Raw genomic sequence first — 21,763 nt, 5'->3', positions numbered from 1 at the left:
CCTGGCAAACCCCATGGACAGAGGAGCCTGGCAGGCTACAGTCCATAGTGTCACAAAGAATCAGATACAACTGAATGACTAACACTTTCTTTTTGGGGTTGTGAATAATACTAATGCATATTCGCACACAAGCCTAAACTCTAAATTCTTTTCCTAGACAGAATTGCTAAGTCATATAATTCTGTTTAAGTCTTGAGACACCTCCTTGAAGTAAATGTGTTGACCTATACTGTTTTCTCTAAAAAACATTTCCACAAGAAATATTCTTCCACAACACAATTAAACATACTATGTCAAAATAATCTTACTTCTGGAATTACTCTAAAGACAACCTAGTCAGATATAGGTAGGGGAAACAGAGGAGAAAATAATCAACAATGAAAACAAGAAATGGAAGTCACCAAGAGGAATCAAGATGGCCAGGAGAAATATCAATAACCTCAAGACATGTAGGTGACATCACCCTTATGGCAGAAAGCGAAGAACCAAAGAGCCTCTTGATGAAAGAGTGAAAAAGTTGGCTTAAAACTCAACATTCAGAAAACAAAGATCATGGGATCTGGTCCCATCACTTCATGGCAAATAGACGGGAAACAGTGGGGAAGACTGACGGACTTTATTTTCTTGGGCTCCAAAATCACTGCAGATGGTGATTGCAGCCATGAAATTAAAAGACATTTGCTCCTTGGAAGAAAAGCTATGACCAACCTAGACAGCATATTAAAAGCAGAGACATTACTTTGCCAACAAAGGTCTAGTCGAAGCTATGGTTTTTCCAGTGGTCATGTATGGATGTGAGAGTTGGACTATAAAGAAAGCTGAACACCAAAGAATTGATGCTTTTGAGCTGTGGCGTTGGGGACGAGTCCAAGAGTCCCTTAGACTGCAAGGAGATCCAACCAGTCCATCCTAAAGGAAATCAGTCCTGAATATTCATTGGAAGGACTGATGGTGAAGCTGAAACTCCCAATGCTTTGGCCATCTGATACGAAGAACTGACTTATTGGCAAATACCCTGATGTTGGGAAAGATTGTAGGAGGGATGACGACGACGGTTGGATGGCATCACTGACTCAGTGGACATGAGTACGAGTAAACTCCGGGGGTTGGTGATGGACAGGGAGGCCTGGCGTGCTACAGTCCATGGGGTCGCAGAGTCGGACACAACTGAGCGACTGAACTGATCACCCCAACCCCAAATAACATTCTTGATCTGTAAGTACTTATTGCACATATTACTAATGCATTTTTAAAGCCAATTCATTACTGCACTGTTCAATCATCCTATGTATCAAGTGCTTCCAAGAATAGTTTCCACCCCTCCATCCATAAATTTCGAACTATAATCATAAACTATGCATCACCAAGGATCTTTTGGATTTCCATCTATTACAAAAATCCTTTTTTTCACTGTATTCCAAACTAACACCATCTTCATCTTTTATTAACAAAGCAGGGTAATTCTGTATCCAAGAGTTATTTCAAAATCAGCACTGGATGGCAACCCCAAAAAATTACATCTTACAACTCTTCAGGCAAGACCACAACTTTATTTTCACCTAATAATAAACCACAATTGACAACAACAAAAGAGACTGTGCAGTTCAACTTTTATTTTAATAAAATCAGAATATGCACAGCACATGCAGTGCTAGCATCTAAACTAATACAATAAGCAATTACTAAAGCTACAGTGACTTGAGGTTCAATCTTTACATTCAGCAAGTTTAACGTCATTCTTACATGATTTTTGAAACCTTATTTATTAACTGAAAATATTGCTTGCTGATAAAACTTGCTCAAATGCTATCGCTGAATGTACAAGTCACTGATTATGCCAATACAACAAAGATAACCACATGTTTCAGGATTGCAATGAGCCAGACATTCACTGGAAAAAAAAAATACACACAACGAAACAAAAACACACAATATTTGAATATGGACACTTCGTATCAGTGTTTTGAAGTGTTTCATTAATATCTTAAGACGAGTGTATCAAAACCTTGGCATGATTTAATTTAAAGTCGCCAATTTTGTTTTTACTAACATCAGAAAGTTATGGCTACACTGCCAATGCCGGGTCTGCTTAATTTGACTTAAGAGTTTAATATGACTTAACATTAAAAGCTCACACTACCCCGAAATATATAATTTCACGCATACGGTGACATTCAACATTCAAGTGCCAGTGTTTTTGTACTGTCTTTTGGTCAAGTTTCTTTAAACTTTCAAAGAATCACTTTTAGGCTTACAAAAATAAATATTTGTCAAAATGTTCAATAAATATTACATAAAACTAGCAGCAAAAAGTATCTAGAAATCTGTCGTGTGCAAATAGTTTTCTTCCCAACTATCATTCCCATGGTCCCAAATAAATTTTAGAATCTAGTCCCATCCCCTTCCTAGACAAGCTGCGTTCAACAATCTCCAAGAGACAAAATAAGATTGGAAGTTTAAGGACACGCACACAAGACATATATATAAAATTCTCTGAATGTGCAATAAAAGAAGTACTTTGTAAAAAGTTATGGGCAAAATGTACAAGGGCCTAAACCTAGACTAATTGAAATAGCACCATAACAAATGACCTCAATACTGTCAAGTGCACCTACTTAATAAAAGTTTTAGAACAAGGCACAATACACTTGAAAATCTATTGCACTTTAGGAAATTTTTGCCATCTTCCTATGCCACTGTAAAAAGATTGAGCATTTTGATCACCGCATTCTGGCCACAAAATTAGCACAGAATTCAAAAGTGGCAGAGGCATTTTAGTGGTGGACAATGCTCATCTTTGGCCAGATTTAGCATAAACAGACTATAAATACAATGGAAACCTATGCAACTAAAACTGACTAAAACTGCACTGTGTAGCAGAATTGACACCTTGTGCAGTTATGTACATATTTCCAACCTGTGTGATCTCAAAGATTTCAGTTTGTTACTCTTCTGGAGCCGTTTTTACAAAGTCTATAGTAAGCCAGTTTAACATCTCAACGCAGCTTGAACAGAGTAATATGAATCGGCATTTAAAAGAAAGCCTGCTGCATTTAATTCTTCCTGTTCATACCCTCTTGACCAAAAAACATCAACACTAGCATGCGTTATTAGACCAAAAATCATCCAGGGCCCTAATGAGGGCTGGTCATTGCTGTGGTCAGCCATTCTACCATTTCAATTTCACTTATGGCAGGCATTTAAAAAGTCTAAGTAGATGAATTCTCCTAAAACCCTATCTCAAGTTATCAGACCTTTAAACTTTCCCTGTAATAGTATGCCCACATTTGGCTAGCTCATAATTAATGATCTGCCTAAACACTGAAAGAGGAATTGCTGTATTTACTTGCATTAACTTTGAAAACAGTGCTTTGAATGTATGCATGTATTCATACATCACCTCATCATGACTGGAATGGCTTGTTTAAAGACTATCAGGTTCTAAATACCTATCCAGGATAGAGTGAGCAAATCAGAACTTTAACTTAATACAGTTCGCCACATTAGAAACTAATTCCATTAATATGCTTCAAAGACATTTGTTGGTTTCCCCCAATCTGCAAGTATCAAAAAGCCCTAATGCAGGCTACTGCATAAGTTTTTTCCTTATAATATTTATGGATGAATCGATGATTCCTGTTAAGTTGTATCACACCTGTGTGCCAAGGTTTGATTTTAGCCCAAGTTCAGTAAATTTATTTTGTCAAAAACAATTGGTATCTTGAGCATTACTGAGCCAACAGGACATCAAAATAAAAAGTTGTCTAAAGTTAAAGGCACAGTACATTAACAAACAAATGATCCTCAGTCACAAATTATAAATGCAGTTTGGGATGGGGGTTGGGAGGGGAGTTAATCCAAACTACAGCAATGAAATCTTCAAACCACCTTCTGAACAGGGCTGCTGATTGTTCCTTTCGACTCTTCATGTGACCTTGAGCTCCCTTAAAAAAAAAATTTCAGTGGAGAATCACAGCTGGTAATGTACTGCGAGTTCTTGAAGCTACACAAGGTATAGTCTGGCTAAGTTACATGTGGTTTCCATATTAGCTTGTTTGGCAGGGTGACCTACTGCAAAGCAGGTTCAGTTACCCCACCAGTCAACCCCCTGGGAGTTATAATTTCCTCCATATCCATCACTGTTGTAAAAGCTTCCATAGCCACCTAATGAGAGATTAAAAAAAAAAATTATTAAGTCATCCATTGTGTAATACAATCTTTCCCTTCTTTAAATATTTTGATGTAAAATTACAAAAAGCAATCTACAGGGCCCAATATTTTAAATTACGCTTTGAAAAAGGGCAAAAACCTCCCCAAAGGTATGAGGTTAAAATTTAACATTACCTCCACCAAACCCTCTGCTGCTTCCATGGCCGCCTCCACCACTGCGGCTGCTGCTGGCGCGGCTGCTGCTGAAGCTGGAACTGCTGCCACCACTACTCTGTCGATAGTCTCTGGCACCAAATCCTCCACTGAATCTACTACTATAAGGACAAATTGTTAGTTTACATAAAGATTACCCAATTCTTGTTAAAAATTCCCAATGACCAATTTCCGATTTTCCAGTTCAAGCAATTCCACCCAGCCCTTCTTTTCTGTCACAGGAATTTTATAAGGCCTTAGCTGTGAAAAGCTGACACTGAAGGTCACTTAAATAACCTTAAAAATCACACCCCTCTCCATTATACACATTATTTAATAATACACATTATTTCTATCTCACCTTTTGGATCGTCCACGACTGCTACCCTTGTAGTGGTGTTCATAAGCCATGTTTTCTAACCAAGATGGCACTTCCTGTTTAGCTTCAACAAGAAGATCCAACAAATCCTTGGTAATATTTATGTTCCTCTCATTAAAGAATGAGGTGGCAAGGCCTAAAACAGTTCCAAAAAGTACATAAATTAAGGTCTTCCACAGAGCAGCACAATATTCTTACTTTCATATTAGAATATTAAGTAGAATAATAATTTTTAAAAAGGATAATTTGCTATTTGTTCTATGAACAAACCTTGACTCACCCCCGCGCCACTTCTGATATTTTAATAGCATTCCTTGAAAATCAGAGTTCATCTAAGACCCTGAAAAGTTCTTTGCTGTAAGAATCACACTGAAGATCAGAAACCACCAGATCATCGTAAGTAACCACACACTTACCAAGGTTTCCTACACGTCCTGTACGGCCAATGCGATGTACATATTCTTCAATATCACTTGGCAAGTCAAAATTGATAACATGTTTCACATTTGATATGTCCAGTCCTCTTGCTGCTACCTAGAAAATAATTTTTGTTACCTATGGTCCATTTAAAACAAAGTAAATAGTTGAACATGCTGACCTAAAAAATAAGATTAAATTTTACATACTGCTGTAGCCACGAGAATTGGGCTTTTTCCTGAGCGGAACTGGTGAAGGGCCTCTTCTCTATCTCTCTGAGATCGGTCTCCATGGATACTGGTACAAGCATATCCTTCATGGTATAAGAAATCCTCCAGAGAATCTGCACCCTTTTTGGTCTCCACAAACACTAAGGTCAGTGAATCTTTGCCTGAAGTTAAAATATCACAAGGTTTCAGTCACTAATAGTGGCTTGGTTCTCTTTGCACTTACTAAACTTGCGAATAGAGGCAAATAGACTGTCTCAACAGAATGTACTGGATGAGAAGGAAAAGCACTAAAGGTGATCCAAATAGATTACCTAAGCCACCAGACTGATGCTAAAATTATACCTGTTGCATTTAGAAGATCAAGCAGAAATGACCGTTTGTCTGACTCTTCAACCCAAACTACTTTCTGTGTTATGTTCTCAGAGGTAGAGCCAACTCTTCCTACGGCCAAAAAGATATATTCATCCAAGAAGTCACGAGCAAGCATCTGAAAGAAAAAAATTACTGTTTTATCATCTATTGAGAGAAACAAATTCCTAAGTAAGAAAGATCTGCAGCAAACAATACCTGTATTTCCTTAGGGAAAGTAGCACTAAACATCATAGTGTGGCGAACTCCCTTTGGTGGCATAGTATCTTGTTCAACGATTCTACGTATCTGAGGTTCAAACCCCATATCCAACATCCGATCAGCTTCATCTAACACCAAGTACCTGCCATGAAAAAAAATCCAACTTAGAATTTGAAGAGAAAAGGTAGTTTCCATTTCTATAAGCACAGTTAATTATTCATTCAGGTAGTTTAGTTCCTCACACCATACAATCTGACCCACATACATAAGACACAGCACAGCATCTCCCCCACTAAATCGCACAGCCAAATTAGCTCTTATACTTGACTCTGGTCTCGGTCTGGTCATTCTTAGCCTCTACTAAAATCACTTAAATTAAAATTACAATGAGCTAACTTTTTATAAAAGTTGGAAGACTAAAAAATGCATTTCACACATTTAAAAATTAACATACTTGCAGAAGTCTAATCCAATTTTTCCTCTTTCCATCATATCCACTAGACGTCCTGGAGTCGCAACTAATAAATGGCATCCACGTTCTAAGTCTCGAATTTGCTGACCAATATCAGCACCACCATAAACCACGCAAGGACGAACTCTAGATCGGTATGAAAACTATAAGCAAAGAAAAATTTACTAAATTTAAGACCAAGATTTTTACATGGTCATAAAACACTTCATCAGAATCAATGAGAAGGCCAATAACCTGAAAGGCATACTTACTTTCCTGGCTTCCTCATAGATCTGTACGGCCAATTCTCTAGTTGGTGCTAACACCAAAGAGATTGGGTATTGTTTGCGGCGCCCGTATCTTCCATTTTCCTAAGAAATAATTTATTAAACTTGTTAACATCCTCTCTTATAGGTTCATTACAACATAATCCCCTTCTGCAATTTACAGATTACATGTAAATGCTGTTACTAATTATACAGATTAGAATGCAAGTCTTACTGTCATTTAGAAAGCTTTCCCATTTTATACAGAAATATTTACCTTCATGGCCCTCAGAGCCTCACCGGGACCATCAGAATAAATCTGACTCAAGATGGGCAAGAGAAATGCTGCAGTTTTTCCAGACCCTATTTTAAAAAAAAAACATATTCATTTAACCACAGAAAAACTGGCTTATTACTTTTGAACATATATTGGTAGATGATGGTGTTTTAACTGCCCAATTAGTAATCTCACTTTAATTCCCAAATTAAATTTCTAAAAGTAGGCTAATTTTAAAATACGATCAAGTGATGACTTTGATCAACCTGTAATAGGAGTTAGCAAACTATTTATCTTTATAAATAAAGCTTTACTGGAATATAGCTGTGACCAGTAATTTACATATCATCTATGGCTGCTTTTCATACAACAGTTGCAGCCCCATTGACTGTAGCCCACCAGGCACCTCTGTCCATGAGGATTCTACAGGCAAGAATACTGGAGTTGTCATGCCCACATCCAGGGGATCTTCCCAACCCAGGGATCGAACCCTAGGTCTCCTGCATTGCAGGCAGCCACTAGGAAGCACTTGTGTAAAGAGAGCAGGAATTCTCTCAAAACTGGTGTCCATTTCTAACACTTCCTTGTAGGTACTGTATATACTGATAGGGAGGTACTTTACCCATCAATGAACCTTCTTTTGGCCACATTTCCATGGATCACATGCTATTCTCTAGCTTTCTCTAATTTTCTATAGTCCTCACTTCCCCACCACTACAATCACAAAAACCTATCCACTTGTTACAGTAGTATCAGGCTCATGACTTTCTATAGGCCATCCCTAAGATACCCTAATTAAAGCACTAGAAGTAATATAACCAAAAGACTAAGACAAAAGAGATCCATCCAGCTACACCTTACCAAGGTGTACCAGTCAGGCTACATACAGGACTCAAGCTTCCTCATGAAACTTAAAATGCTCCATGAGTATTTTCCTGGTATTGGTTTTTATTAGAGCAAGCCAAGTCAAGGTATTCTTGACAACTTTTTACTTTCATCAAGTCTGCTTACCTGTTTGGGCACAGGCCATCAAGTCTCTCTTCTCTTTGATAATAGGAATAGCATGCTTTTGCACTGGAGTTGGGCGAGTGTAACGAGTAAGCTCAATGTTTCCCATAATAATTTCTCCCATCTCAACATCACTGAACTGTCAAGAAATTCATCAGGGTAAACAAGCAGAAATGCTATCTGGAGCATTTTGTTTCACACAAATACAATGAGGGGGGGGACAACTATCAACCAATTTGAACTTTCAATTTGCTTTATAGTAAAAGTCATCATCTTACACATTCTGAGGAAAAACAAAACCAAACCACTCCCTAAGCTTAACCTACAATGGAAAAGTTTTGGGTTCTTCCTATGTTTGACCCACTTACTGTTTCTTTTTATCCCCAATCTTTTGCCTTGTTTATTTCAACTCTCAGCTTCTTGACTATTTACTTTTTAAGTTAGTTTTTATAGGCATACAATTACTTTACAATGATGTGTTAGTTTCTACTGTACGGCAAAGTTAAACCAGCTATATGTATACACATCCCCCTTTTGGATTTCCTTCCCATTTAGGTCAACACCCGACCCATTTTCTATTTCAAATCATTAGTAATGGTAACACCAAATTCACTGTCCCCCTTTCCACAAACCAATGAGGCAGGTTTTTAAATTAACTTTAAAAAACTGTCAAGATAAAGCAGGCAGTCTACGTATGTCTTTAGGAAGCCCATCTCATCTTGATGTGCTGTGAAAAGATCTACACTTCCCTGTCTTAAAGGTCATGAAAAAATACCTACACTTTCAATGTGTGGAGGACAGTTGTTGCCTGTTGCCTCAACTGGAATGTCATCATATTTTTCAAAGTTAATCCCAGTGTTGCCTCCAGAAAAGAGTTCTCTGAAATCAGAAGATTGTTAAGTTTGTTACACAGAGCTGATAAGGCTTCACCACAATTAACATACATTTCAGAAACTTACTGTTCCAAGCGTTCACTTGGTGGGAGTGGTTTTGACCAATCATCTTCATCTGATTTGTCACACCAGCGACTATTTCCACGTTCATATTTGCCAAAACCACCTCTGTCACCACGGCCGCCAATGCCATCATAGTCACCTCGTCCACGATCATCAAACCTGAACAGCACAAGCAATTAATCAAAATCTTATTTAACCATTATCAGATTCCTACCACTAGAACTGTACCTGGAGAAAGGTTCATTATGGCTAATTTCAAGGATGTCACCAGTCCAATTTGGGCTTACTTTTACTTGACAAATAAGGCCCTCTAACCAGACTATACCATTTATATAACTTTTTTTTCTAAATTCAGTATCTTCCTTTATTATTATATAGCCGATACATGTTGAAATCAAGAATCAAATCTTTGTACCTGAAACATAATATTGTAAAGCTACTACACTTCAATAAATATATAAATAAAAACCCTTGGGCAATCAGTCTTATATGTGAAACCAGCACATTAACTTACACCTTTAAATGTTTTCATCCAAATATTTTTAGTGTTAGAGAAAAAAAGGAAAGTATCACACCAAATATCAATTGTCCTGGTTACATTAGGATGCTACTTAAAGGACAACTCACCTGTGTGACAGACTTTGGATAAAAGGTAGAAAATAATCCTTACCTGAATTAAGATGTTTTTAGTTTTAGGCCTGTTTTCGAAAAAGCAGGACACAGGACTAACCACAGCTATTAGGCGCATGAGGTCAGTTCATCACACTTGTGTAATCAAAAATATAAGGTTTAAAAATTGTCATAGAATATCCACAAAAATGTCAACCAAATTAGGCCATTCACTAAACTTACTCTTTTAAGTAGAATACATAAAATTAGAGAAATGTAAAAATAATTGATTTCATTATGCCAAAGGGCATATTCTTATTCTCATTTCGGTGTAATAAGTTCAATTTAGTAAAGACTTCTTACAGTTTAAAAAACTATGATTAAAAAGACATACTTAACATCCCAACAGGTGGTCCACTAAGGGGGAAAGATAATCATGCATAATGGTCAGGGTACAGACCAATTTCTAAATTGTTTTATTGTACACATGCAAGAAAGGCAAGAAGATAATAAATCACTTACCTTCCCCTTGATCCACTTCCACGATCACTGAAGAAACTAGACTTTCCTCTTGAATCACTACGGGAACCAAAACTGCTGTATGCATCCTTATCTTTACTAGAACTCCACCCTGAACTGTCTTTATCATAGAATCCTTCAATTAAAAACAAAAGCAAACTCATTTTATTGTAGTAATTAGAAAATGACACTACTTTAAAACATGATTTCTATGCTTCTGAGTTTGAAGCCCTCTAATGACTAATCACATCTCTGGACCAGAGGGACAATGGAAATATTCCTACCATGGTACTAGAACATACTATACGCTGAACAAAACAATCAAGTCTGAAAATGTTCTGAATGAATACAACTTCTAAAAGGTCAGTAGGTTTGCCTTTAACACAATGACTATGGTCTTGTTACATGACCATCACAATTTAATTTCATTTTATAGGCATGAATGAGTTTACTAGGAAAGAGCAATCATTATCTCTATGTTTCTTAGAAGTGATATTCATTTAAAACATTAAGAAATTTACTTGGTTTAATATAGTATTTCTTGGTTTCAATAGTAAAAAGTTTTTAAGAACAGTGCTCTGTTTACATGCAATACATAGTTATCAGATGAGAATTAGGAATACCTAGAAAAGGAAAATCCTGATACACTCAGCGTAGACAGGTTCCTAGGGTATAGCTATAAACATTCAGCAAGAGGGGATGACAAAGGTGTAAATTAGCCCAACAGGTATATGGTTTAAAGACAAGCAGAGGATTTAACTAGCTTCAGTGACATTTTATTAAATAGTCAGAGATAGTTTACAAGTTAATTAGGTTACTTTCCTTCTCCCTTACGCCTCTACTAGCCCAGTAATTAACAGCCTTAGCTACCAATAAAGAGCTGAGTTAGATTTCTAAGACCTATTTCAGCTCTAACTTCTATACGATACTGTCTCTTTCCCTGCATTGATTCCTATCATTGCAATAAGGCAGGAAAAGCACTAAATACACATGGGGGTCAATTTCAGCTAGTACATTCTAAGGAATGAGAATCTGACTCTACAGTAACCAAAAACAATGATGTGACAGCTAAGAAATAATATAGGAGTTCTTTTAATATTTTTGGCCCCATGGCATGTTTTTAGTTCCGTTCCGTTCCATGGCAGGATTTTAGTTCCGTTCCCTAGATCTTATATTCCATGTATTGTCTTGGATAGTGAACCTAATACAGACTACCTATGAATATAGACAAATGACAGCAAATCATGTGCTCCTGTGGACTCTCCACCCTTCCAATCCTGCTTTCTTTATCCAGTATCTTCCCTCTTCATGACTTTTAGTTTTCCTGACCTTCCCTTTTCCTCCAAAATCTCAGATCACCTATTTAAATGAAGCAGTTGAAGCCAAAGAACCACTCCCCTCTATCAGGAGCATGCCTGATGTTTGTTAACTATTCCCCAATAATCCCATTTCATTTTGGCACCTCTGCAAGACAGAAATAACTGGATTGTTATCACTGTGCAGCAGTTTTTGTTTACACAGTAGGATCCCCACTCACCTTTTTCAAATTAAACTCATGCTGTTAATGATTACATACAAAGAGGTTAAGCACAAGACTAGTGAAATTGTACAAAACCATGCCCTTGGCCTCAGAAGAGTGTGACACAGGAAATGCAGAGATTTCCTCTATCTGACATTAGATGAGTTTTTCCAAGCAAGTAAGCCCTAGTATCTGAAATTATTTTGACAGTAGGAGAGACGAGCACACGGTTCAGACTCCGAGGTGTCTCACTTTCCCTAAGCTCCAATTTTTAAATGCAGCAATAATTAAGTATACCAAGTTGCTCAAAAAACTTACCTTTAGTAGCTTCTCTGTTCCTTAAGTGAGGAGGAATATAGCGCCCTTCTAAAAGAAATGACAAAGTTAAATTTCACATTCCAAAAAACTTAAAAGCTTTTTACCAAAATTTGTGATGCTAAAAAAGTCCTGGAAAGAAAAAATTTAAATCTCTAGTCTTCTAGTCTGGTCTACTTCTATTTTAAATAAGTTACTGCTTTAATACGATGAATTTTAAAAGGGGAAGGAGAACAGATTTGAATTGAATTGGAACCTAATAGTTGAAATCTACGAATAAATTTAATTTGCCACTAGTGGTCAATTTAACACACTATTTTTACAACGTCTGCTATGATTTCAGAGAACTGTCATAAACAACAAGAGTTGCAGCATTGTTACTGCAATAATCTAGCAAACACATAACAAAAATATTAACAAGTCTCTTATGGAGCATAAGTTATTACTGTTAACCTAAATCGTGTATCTAGTCACTAAGCTTTTTTGTTCCTGCTCTGGTTAAATCCAAAACATATGTACATACGTAATATGGGAAAAGCTGCAGAGTGAAATGATTTCAAGTAATTGTGGGTTTTGAGACTTGCACTGTTTAAGGACAGTCAACTGTTGTTCTGTATGCAAATAAAAACACAGCCTAGACTATAGGTGAGAACAAAAGCAAGTAATATATATCCAACTAAGTAACATCAACTTGCTTTATTACTAGTTAATCTGCAATTTAACCTCTTCACTTCTGGGTTGAATTAAATATTAAAGATCTCCATTAGAATGGTCAGTTACTAAAAGATTCTTAGCCTGACAAAGTGAAATTCAAAACAAATACCAAGTAACTGTGCCCAGTGAGGCCCTTCCTGCCTAAAAATAAATATCCCTTAACTATGCAATAAACAGAGCTTGAAGAAACAGTGCTTTCAGACATTAACACACTCAATATACATATTACATTTTTTCTTTCCGTTAATTCAATAGGAAGAGATCTGAGCTGAAGCAGGTCTACTGCCAATAATAAACCACCAAGAGCCCCTACACCTTAATCTTTACCATGCCTCAAAAAAAACCCTTTCAAGAGAAAAAAAAAAACTTTTCAAAAAAAAAAAAAAAACAATTCCTCATTTAAAATCCTAACTACCACTTCAAGATTCATTATAGCTTTGTTCTATTAGTAATTCTCATGTTTTTCGTGGGAAAGGAGTGGCTGTACCTGATGAATGTGAATATTCTTTATTCAGTTTAATTCCAGTAAATTCACTCTTAATAGTGAAATGTACATTCCCACCACCTTTTAGCTGTGTTCAGGATTCATAATGGACATAATCAAACTCCATAATTTGTGTGTTGTATAAGGTCCTTAACGATTTTTTTCACTCAAGAAAACTCCTCATTATCAAAAGACCCAACGCTACCCACGTTCTTTACACAGTAAAAACTGGAAAGGAAATTCCTAAATTTTAAATAAATCCAATTAAACATTAAGTTATTATGGTTTTAATACTCAGTAACAACATTGTAAATCAACTATATTCTGACAATTTTTTTAAAAAGCTCTAATATTCAGTAAATGCATAAAATATTTTACTTACTGCTGGCTGTACTTCCTCCACTCTGATTATCTGAAGAGTTCAGGTCTAGGCCAGCAAACTAGAAGAGAATTAAATTTTGGTTAGCAGCCCATGCGCAGAAACATTACACTAAAGGAAAACTTAATGGAACTCTTAAGGAGAATGTGACTAAGAATGTGAGCAAACGCAAAATACTACAGTACTACAGTATACACTGCAGAAGGTACCTAACCAAGATGGTGGCGCTATCCAGGAGAAACCGGGTCCAAATTCATAATCAAAATGAATTTTCCCTGTAACTTTTTCCATTGTAAAAGTTCAAAAAATTTAAATTATTTTAAAATGTCAAGTAGTCAGTGGATTCGTTTTAGCTCCAAACATTTGGAGATGTTTTCTACTTGGAATTATTCTAAACCTACAGAGCACACCTGAAAAATATTCAGAACAAAACTTGTATCGACCATTTCTTAGTTTTCATTTCTAAATACGGCAACTAGAGTACCACTCTTCAGAACAAAAATTTACAATATAACCACTACACAACCATATTAAATACGTACCAATTTATTTTTCCATTTTCACAGTTAAGCTGAGAACACTTCGGACATAAATGGCACGTTTTACTGCCTTTTATCTCCATTTCTACCCATCCCTTTACACTGGTAACTTAAAGCCTCTACATTCTAAAAAAAGCGCTTCATCGAATTCTGTAATGACTAAACAAACTATTTACAAGCAACGAGGAGGAAACTATGCGCCAAAAGCAGTATTTCATTAAAAAAAAAAAATGTAACCAGCCACACGGCACTATTGCCACGTGTTTCCAATAAAGCACGTTTAAGTCCTCTGTTAAAAGCTTAAAATTATATATTATCGAGTTGCAAGCATCAGTGTAATCATTGAAAACTGGAAGATGCTAAATCTTAAAGAAAAAAATGAATACGGTAACACTTTGGAGGCAGCTCGTTTCCTAACTTCTATTAACAAAACGCTGCGGTACTTTAAGGCACAAAAACTTCCTTTTTGTACTTATTGCAGTACGTTTTGTTATTAATTTTACACTTGGCAAAATGAACTACGTAGAGCACTTTAAATGCTACTGTAAATTGCTAGGGTGACATAGAGCACTTTAAATGCCACTGTAAATTGCTAGGGTGACATTAATGCAATTTTCTCAGTTGTGAATTTGCTTGCTGCTTAATTCTAACGACTGCGTATTTTTTTTCCAATTATTTCGATTTCAAATTTTATTTCTGCTTATAATCTTAAATAGGTGCCGGCACCACCTGTATGTTAAATTTTAAAACTGGGGATTGGCCATGTTCTTGATAACCAGATTTTTTTTTTTTTTATGTCTCTGCTCCATTTAACACGGAACATGTCAGCATTTGGAAGATTTATTCTGATTCATTAATGGAAAAAATGCTCTCCCCCCAGATAGCCGAGTCCCTAAAAAATACTACACACGACTGAAAATCTATTAACAATTCATTTGTGTCACTCAAGTTCGTTTCAGAATTCTGGAGCTCGCGGTACGCAGAAGTTTACTTAAAAAGCAACAAAACATCGATTGAAGAGCTTTTCTGAAGCGTGGTGCCACTGTTGCTGAGGGATGCAGACTTCTGCCATCTCCGCCCAGAACCCCTCCTCTGCGATCACGCGCCCTCCCGTCCTCTACCTCTAAACCCTTACAAGAGGGGTTCCAATTAGACGACAAATCCGGGGCCTCCGAACGATTTCAAAATTTTCACAAGCAGCAACAAGTCACCAACAAAATTCTTTATTTCTTCCCAAGCCACATTCCAGGCGTTTTTTCCCAGGCCGAGCCCCGCACCAAACGTCCCCAACCTGAGGACACTGGTACACTCCGTGGTACCTCCCAAAACGACGAGTGGCTCGGAGCAAAATCTCCAACACTGACTATTGCGAGCACGTGAGGCGGAGCCGGCCGTGCCGGGTCGCTAACCTCCTCGCCGCGTTCCACCTCGATCTCCAGAGCCCGGCGCCACCGCGCATGCAGCGGCCCATTCCTCCCTCCTCTCCATCCCCACCCCCCTCCTCCTCGAATCTTCTGCGTCACAAAACTTTCCACTCCGGAAACGCGGCCTCGCGGGCCACGGAGCCGAGGCTGCGGAAACCGGGCTGGAGCGAAAAAAAAGCCCCGGGGAAGGAAACCCTGGAAGAACAAGATGCGCATCCATCCCCGTTTCCGGGCCCTCGGCGGCCCGTCTTCCCCCGCTCGGGGGGCGCAGCGCCGCCCAGCCACCCGACACCACACAAAGGAGGCCGCCGCCATTACCCCGAGCGAAGGCCACCCCCCGCACCGCCCCCTCCCACATTCCAGGGCCGCGTTCCACCTCCCGCTCACACGCGCGTGCACACAACACAGACACGCCAACGTCGCCTGGGTCTCCGACAAGAATCCGAGCCGCGCACGCCCGAACTCTCAGGGCCATAAAGGTCCCCTTTCGCGAACCTCCGCGCCGCGCCCCTCCCCCCTCCCCGCAACACCCATGGGTCACAAGTCAAGTCGAGGTTCGCGCGTGCGCGACTCCGCGAGAACGCGCGCCCCCTCCCCCTCCGCCCGCCTGCGCACGCACACACAAAAGCCGCCATTGTGCTCTGCCCGGGGACAATACCGCCGGCCAAGCTGGGGCCCCTGCGACAACCACAATCAGCATTCCCGTCACCTTCCCGTTCCCCCACAGCCCCGGGGCACTGACACTCGTTAGCCTGAGGGACCCAGAAAATGGGAACTGAGGGTACCATGTAGCACTGCGCCACAAACCAGGTTAGATCGGGGGAGAGATTCCTGCAGCAACAATCCCGGTAGGCTCCTTGCGGCTCACCTGCTGGTCCAGCCCGAGCGCATTTTCCACCGCCACATGACTCATCCCTGAAGAGTACCGAGAACTCGGAGTCTTCCGCTGCTGAGCTTATGTGTTGGGTTCACCGCGAAGGCCCTCTCACGGGAGAACTGCGGCTCTGAAATGCACGGCGCGGCCACGGATCTAATATACCCGCTCGAGTGACTGCTACGTCAGCACGTACGACGTGTGCCCGCCCTCTCGTGCCCGCCCTCTCATGCCCGCCCTCTCACACCCGCACTCCTCCCGCCGCTACGACTTTTGCCTAGCTACTGCGCGCTCGTTTAGTCCTAACCTCGCGGGATTTCCTAGTCGGTCGCGTCTGCGGGCTCGTCGTCCTACCTTGGAACTCAGCGCTAAATGCTGTCCTAGATCGCTTGAGTGCCACTTCCCCTGTCCTCCGCTATTACCTTTTCTCAAGCCTGGGAGGTCTCGAGATCTCGCGAGACCTCATCCCCTCCCATTTTCCGCCAGCTAGGAGACCTTAAAATATAACCTAGACCTTTTTCCCCTTTTTTTCCCAACGTCCTCAGTTTTCACTGTTCCTTTCTTTCTAGGGAGCACTCGTTCCTTCTCTCTCAGTCCCCTAGACTTTGAAAGGTTGTGCGATTTCTCCAAACTAATCAGCCCATGTATTTTCCCGGGCAGAAGCCCCGAGATCCAAGTTTGGCAATGAGGGGCCCGAAGCCCAGGGGAGAGGGGGTCACGTGACCGCAGGTGCCAAATGCGGAGGCCATTTTGTGGAGCAGGAAACCGTGGTTTTAAAATAGAGTGCTCGGAATCGGGGGGAGAAGAGGGGAAAGAGGGAGGGAGGAGACGGGAAGAGGAGCAGGGGAGAGGAGAAGGGGGGAGGGGGAAAGAGGAAGGAGGAGGGAAGAGGGCGTGGGGGGGAGGGAGAAGTGGAGGGGCGCTGGCGGCGCGCACGGGTGGTGGGACACTAGTTGCCTAGGCAGCGGGTGCGCCGCCTAGGAATGCCATAGCCCCTCGGTTCCCACACACACCTCCGACTCCCCCACCAAGAGAGCGCGCTCTGGCGCGCGCGTCCCCGCCCCCCGCAGTTAAGAAACAATGAGACAATCGCGCTGAACACGAGCGGGTGGTAGCGCACCCTCTTGGGACCCCCGCCCTCCGCCGGCACCACAGCTCCATTAGGCCGTAGGTTTTCTACTGCGGGGCGTCCAACGGCTCAGGGCCGATGGCCACCACCGGCGCGGTGCTGCTTCCCTCAAAGCCAGAGGACTCTGGGGATGGAGAGCCGTTCTCCTAGGGAGTCGGAGGCGTTTGTGGTTGGGCGCAATCTGGGCCTCCCGAAGAAAGTCTACCGCATCATCAGCCTGGGTTCAGGGTGACCCCGGGCCACTGCGGTGGATGGGCACTGGCCGGAATGGGTCGGAGACACCCCTTATGCTCCCCACTCATAAGCAGGCGACCTCCGGTCCCAACCTCAGTGCCACAGAACCTTAAATAGAAGAAAATGGGTTGACTAGTGAATCCCTGGCTTTAAGCGAGCGGCGGCACATACATGGTTCATAGAAACGTTTTTCTCTTTTCTGACCCTCAGCCTGACAGAATTAAATAATATACAGGGTTTCCAACCATCCCCCCAAAGGATCTGCTTCTGCCAGAATTCAAACAGCTCGTTCACATCACGTACTTGTGCTTTTCTCTTCCAATTTTTAAAATTTAAACAAATTCTAACGAGATAGGGAGATAAAATAACACTTCTGTCCTGGGCAAGTTGCTTAACTGCTTTAGGTTTCGATTTCCTCTATAAAAGGAGTTGGACTTTTATGACATGACCCCGCGAAAGACCAAATTCCTTTTTATAACAACTATTTGGTAATGTCCCCTTTAACCAAATAGTACACCACAGATAATATAACCTAACTTAACAACACACAATTTCAAAAACGACCTAACTGGAGAATAAAAGCAAAATAATTATAATAAAGCAATATATTTTAATATATGAATGCTCCCACACAGGGGCACTAAATGATGATAGTTACCTGCCTAGCGCAGTCACAAATGCAAACTGAAAAAAGTGTTTTCACAATTCAAGTACCATAAAGAATGTTACATTGGTGACCTTATTTTCCAAAATGGCAAACTCTTGGTAATGTTTGAAACAAAAACACGATAGTCTTCCCTCAAGTGATAGTTTTATTCCTAGAATTCAGTGTATATCGAAACTGGGTAAAAATATTTTTGTTTATAGGTAAAATATAGTGTTAGTTCTAAGCTTATATCATGATGAACTGTTTTTTCCGTTGGGTCAATTTTTCTCTGTATGGGACAGTTCAGATTTGAACTGTCAGATATTAAACTATTCAGCTATTGTTAGAATATCTAGCAAACCTGGTCTCTGCTCACTACCTTTAGTAGCCCTTGCCAATCATTGCAACAGCCAAAAAATATATATATATATATTTTCACAATGCCCCCTTGAGAACTATTAAGCTTAATAATGATCATTAAGGTCCCTTTCAGCCCTATGAGCACGGGTGAGGTGAGTTTTCACTTGGTTTTGCTTCCTTTTCGTATGGATCAGAGTAAACATTTGAAAGCCCAGAGTTCCGACAGTTCAAACTGCATATGGCAACGATGGGATGTTCTGAGTACCCAGGTTCTGGGCTTTATTTTGCTTTTAAGTAGAGCCATTTAAAGGGTACTGCCATGGGAGTATCTAAAAGAATTAAAATATATAGCTGTTTCCCGTTTTCAATTAACCCCTGCTCACGGGCATTCTCAGTTCAAACCACTGGCATGTTTTGTTAATCAATTTGTTATCATTGGAATATCAATTTGGAAAGGAAGCAAAATAAACATAAAGCTTTGTTTTCAAACGCATTCATTCTGAAAAAGGATGGGCGCACTTGAGGTAGCTAAATGAGCCAACTTTCACAACACCCCGAATGACTTTACCTCTAAGCAGATATTTGCATATCTTTTCCATTAGGCCCTTTTTGTAGGTTTTATTTTTGTTTGGCCACACTGTGCGGCTCGCTGGATCTTAATTCCCCAACCAGGGATGGAACTTGCACCCTCTGCAGTGAAAGTGAGGAGTCTTAACCACTGGACCTGGACGGCCAGGGAAGTCCCATCACAAGGCCCTTCTTTGTGAATTTTATTTGAAGGGACCTGGGTCGGGAAGATTTCCTGGAGAAGGAAATGGCAACCCACTCCAGTATTCTTGCCTGGAGAACCCCATGGACGGGGGAGCCTGCTGGGCTACAGTCCATGGGGTCACAAAGAGTCGGACACGACTGAGCGACTTCACTTCACTTCAAAAATAGTTAGGAAAAGCTGAAACCAAAGAAACTTTTTTCACATGTTCCTTTTCTTACATTCCCAGGCATTGTTAAACTGAGCACCCATACTGAAACAAATATACTATTTGCACCACCCCGGCTCTTGGCCCCTCCTCACCCCTCCATCGGGAGCAGATCGCCTGCCCTTCTAACTGCTTACAAGATGTGTAACTCGGGGTAACTTACTTGACATCTTAGAGCCTCAGGTTCGTTGTCTATAAAGTTAGAATAAAAATAGTTTAGTTTCTGCCTCAAAACGTGGTTGGGATTCAAGGGCTCACGCATGAAAGGAGTGAGGATATTTCTGTATCTATCTCTCCGTTGTCTCAACTACCCCAGAAGAGTAGGTTGCTGGGCTCCAAGAGCACTCGCTGTTAAGTCTCCACTGTAACACTCACTGTGTTGTACTGCAGTTGGGTGTGAGCCCACGGAGGGAAGGGAACTTGTCCCACCCCAGGACTGCACAAGGTGTGGTACACACAGAGGCCCAATAGATGTTAAAGATGAATGAACAGTGCAGATATCCGGCCTCAGCAACATATGGGACATGTTACATCCATTATTTTGCTTCCACACATGGCTTTAGGAAAATTTCATCACCACTCTCTGAGACTAAGATAGACTGAAATCACATTATCGTGATGCAAATAAAATAAAATGTCCAAGTAGCCTAAAACCTCACAGATAATTACAGTAGTCTGCAACTCGAAGAAAAGCAGTAATAAGAGGAATTCCAGGAGACAGAAACCTCAGAGCCTTTAATCAACCTCATGATTGCCAGTCATTTTTCTGCAAGGTCCAGGAGGCCTTTTGGGTCCAACTGACCCACACTTCACTTTAGTGTGGATGGTGAATAAAATTCAAGGAGGGCAGAACTCCCCTATAATCAGAACGATAATTATAGGTGTAGAGTTAAAGCTGTTGCCTAGTGAGTCTCCCTTTATGTTTTAAAGTGTAATTGCCTTTTTGAGTGTTTGTTTGTTTGTTTGTGGCCTCAGATACAACTGGTTAAGCTTCTAATGCCAGATGATTTACAGTAATTAAGAAGATGTTACTATGAAGGCAGATAAAAGTTCTAAAGGGAAAAGAGGAATCCTAGGCTCTAGGATATTGTTGTACACTTTTATTCTCCAAGGATGAGAGCTGGTACATACAAAACCAGCTTTGTTTTAGGCAATTATTATACTCCCCAACGGGCTTCCCTCAGTGGTAAAGAACCCGCCTTTAAATGCAGGAGACGGAGACATGGGTTCGATCCCTGGGTCGGGAAGATCCCCTGGAGAGGGAAATGGCAACTCTCTTCAGTATTCTTGCCTGGGAAATCAAGCGGACAGAGGATCCTGCAGTCTACAGTGCACAGGGTCGTAGAGAGTCAGACACGACTTAGCGACTAAACAACAGCGTACTCCTAAATAGCAGATCTGGCCTGGAATCTGCTTTCCTTTCACAGAGATGGCAAGATTAAAAACAAAATTATATTGGAGGGCATCTTCTCTACAACTAACATTGCTAAAAATATTTTCAAACAGAAGAATCCAGTGTCCTTCTGCCTTCATTCATGCGAAGTGATTGGGCAGTATTAGGACTAAATAACAAAGAAACCTTGGGTAGAGCTGCCTTGCTTTGAGAGAAAAGACAAGAGGTCTTGGAAATACAGCAAAAGGATCACAGACCTTCAAAATTCCTTGCTGTGTCTTAAGTAATAGGGGCATTTTTAGCAGTTTCTCTCTCAGACGATAAAGAACTTGGCCATGACCTCACAGATATGGCTGAATAGCCGTCCTTGTGTTGGAATTACAATCATTTCTCTGTATCCACGGGGAATTGGTTCCAGGATCCCACTCAAATCCTCAAATCCTCAGATGCTCAAGTCTCTTATATAAAATGGCATAGTATAACCTATGCGTATCCTCCCATATACAGGCAGACTTCGGAGATTTCAGGTTCAGTTCCAGGGCACCACAATAAATCGAATATTGCAATAACCCGAGTCATACACTTTTTTTTTTTTTTTGCTTTCTCAGTGTGTATAGAAGTTATGTTGGGAATTCTCTAACAGTCCAGTGGTTAGGACTCCACACTGTCACTGCTGAAGGCTTGGGTTCAATCCTTAATCCCACAAGCTGCGCGGCCAAGCTCCAAAAGGAA

The 21,763-nt window shown here is 40.5% G+C and overlaps 1 protein-coding gene across 3 annotated transcripts; it reads right to left on the bottom strand.

Moving 5' to 3' along the window:
* Window positions 1-1,593: 1,593 nt before the first annotated feature.
* On the bottom strand, window positions 1,594-16,444 carry DDX3X (DEAD-box helicase 3 X-linked). 3 transcript variants are annotated; one of them, XM_006048699.4, is made up of 17 exons: window positions 16,287-16,444; window positions 13,459-13,516; window positions 11,882-11,929; window positions 10,048-10,180; window positions 8,920-9,075; window positions 8,740-8,839; window positions 7,964-8,099; window positions 6,953-7,038; window positions 6,682-6,780; window positions 6,413-6,573; window positions 5,956-6,100; window positions 5,731-5,875; window positions 5,368-5,549; window positions 5,158-5,275; window positions 4,724-4,877; window positions 4,345-4,484; window positions 1,594-4,164 (listed from the first exon to the last, which is right to left on the bottom strand). In XM_006048699.4, exons 1-17 carry the CDS (start codon window positions 16,329-16,331, stop codon window positions 4,085-4,087), a joined length of 1,986 nt encoding a protein of 661 aa, XP_006048761.1. In that variant the 5' UTR covers window positions 16,332-16,444; the 3' UTR covers window positions 1,594-4,084. The 3 variants fall into 3 exon arrangements, with proteins under 3 accessions (XP_006048761.1, XP_006048762.1, XP_044793377.1); XM_006048700.4 differs by having other exon boundaries at window positions 4,345-4,481; XM_044937442.2 differs by having other exon boundaries at window positions 11,882-11,926.
* Window positions 16,445-21,763: the final 5,319 nt, after the last annotated feature.

Source organism: Bubalus bubalis, chromosome X, assembly GCF_019923935.1.
Source record: "Bubalus bubalis isolate 160015118507 breed Murrah chromosome X, NDDB_SH_1, whole genome shotgun sequence".
Classification (NCBI taxonomy): domain Eukaryota; kingdom Metazoa; phylum Chordata; class Mammalia; order Artiodactyla; family Bovidae; genus Bubalus; species Bubalus bubalis.
This window is presented reverse-complemented; position numbering and strand designations above follow the sequence as displayed.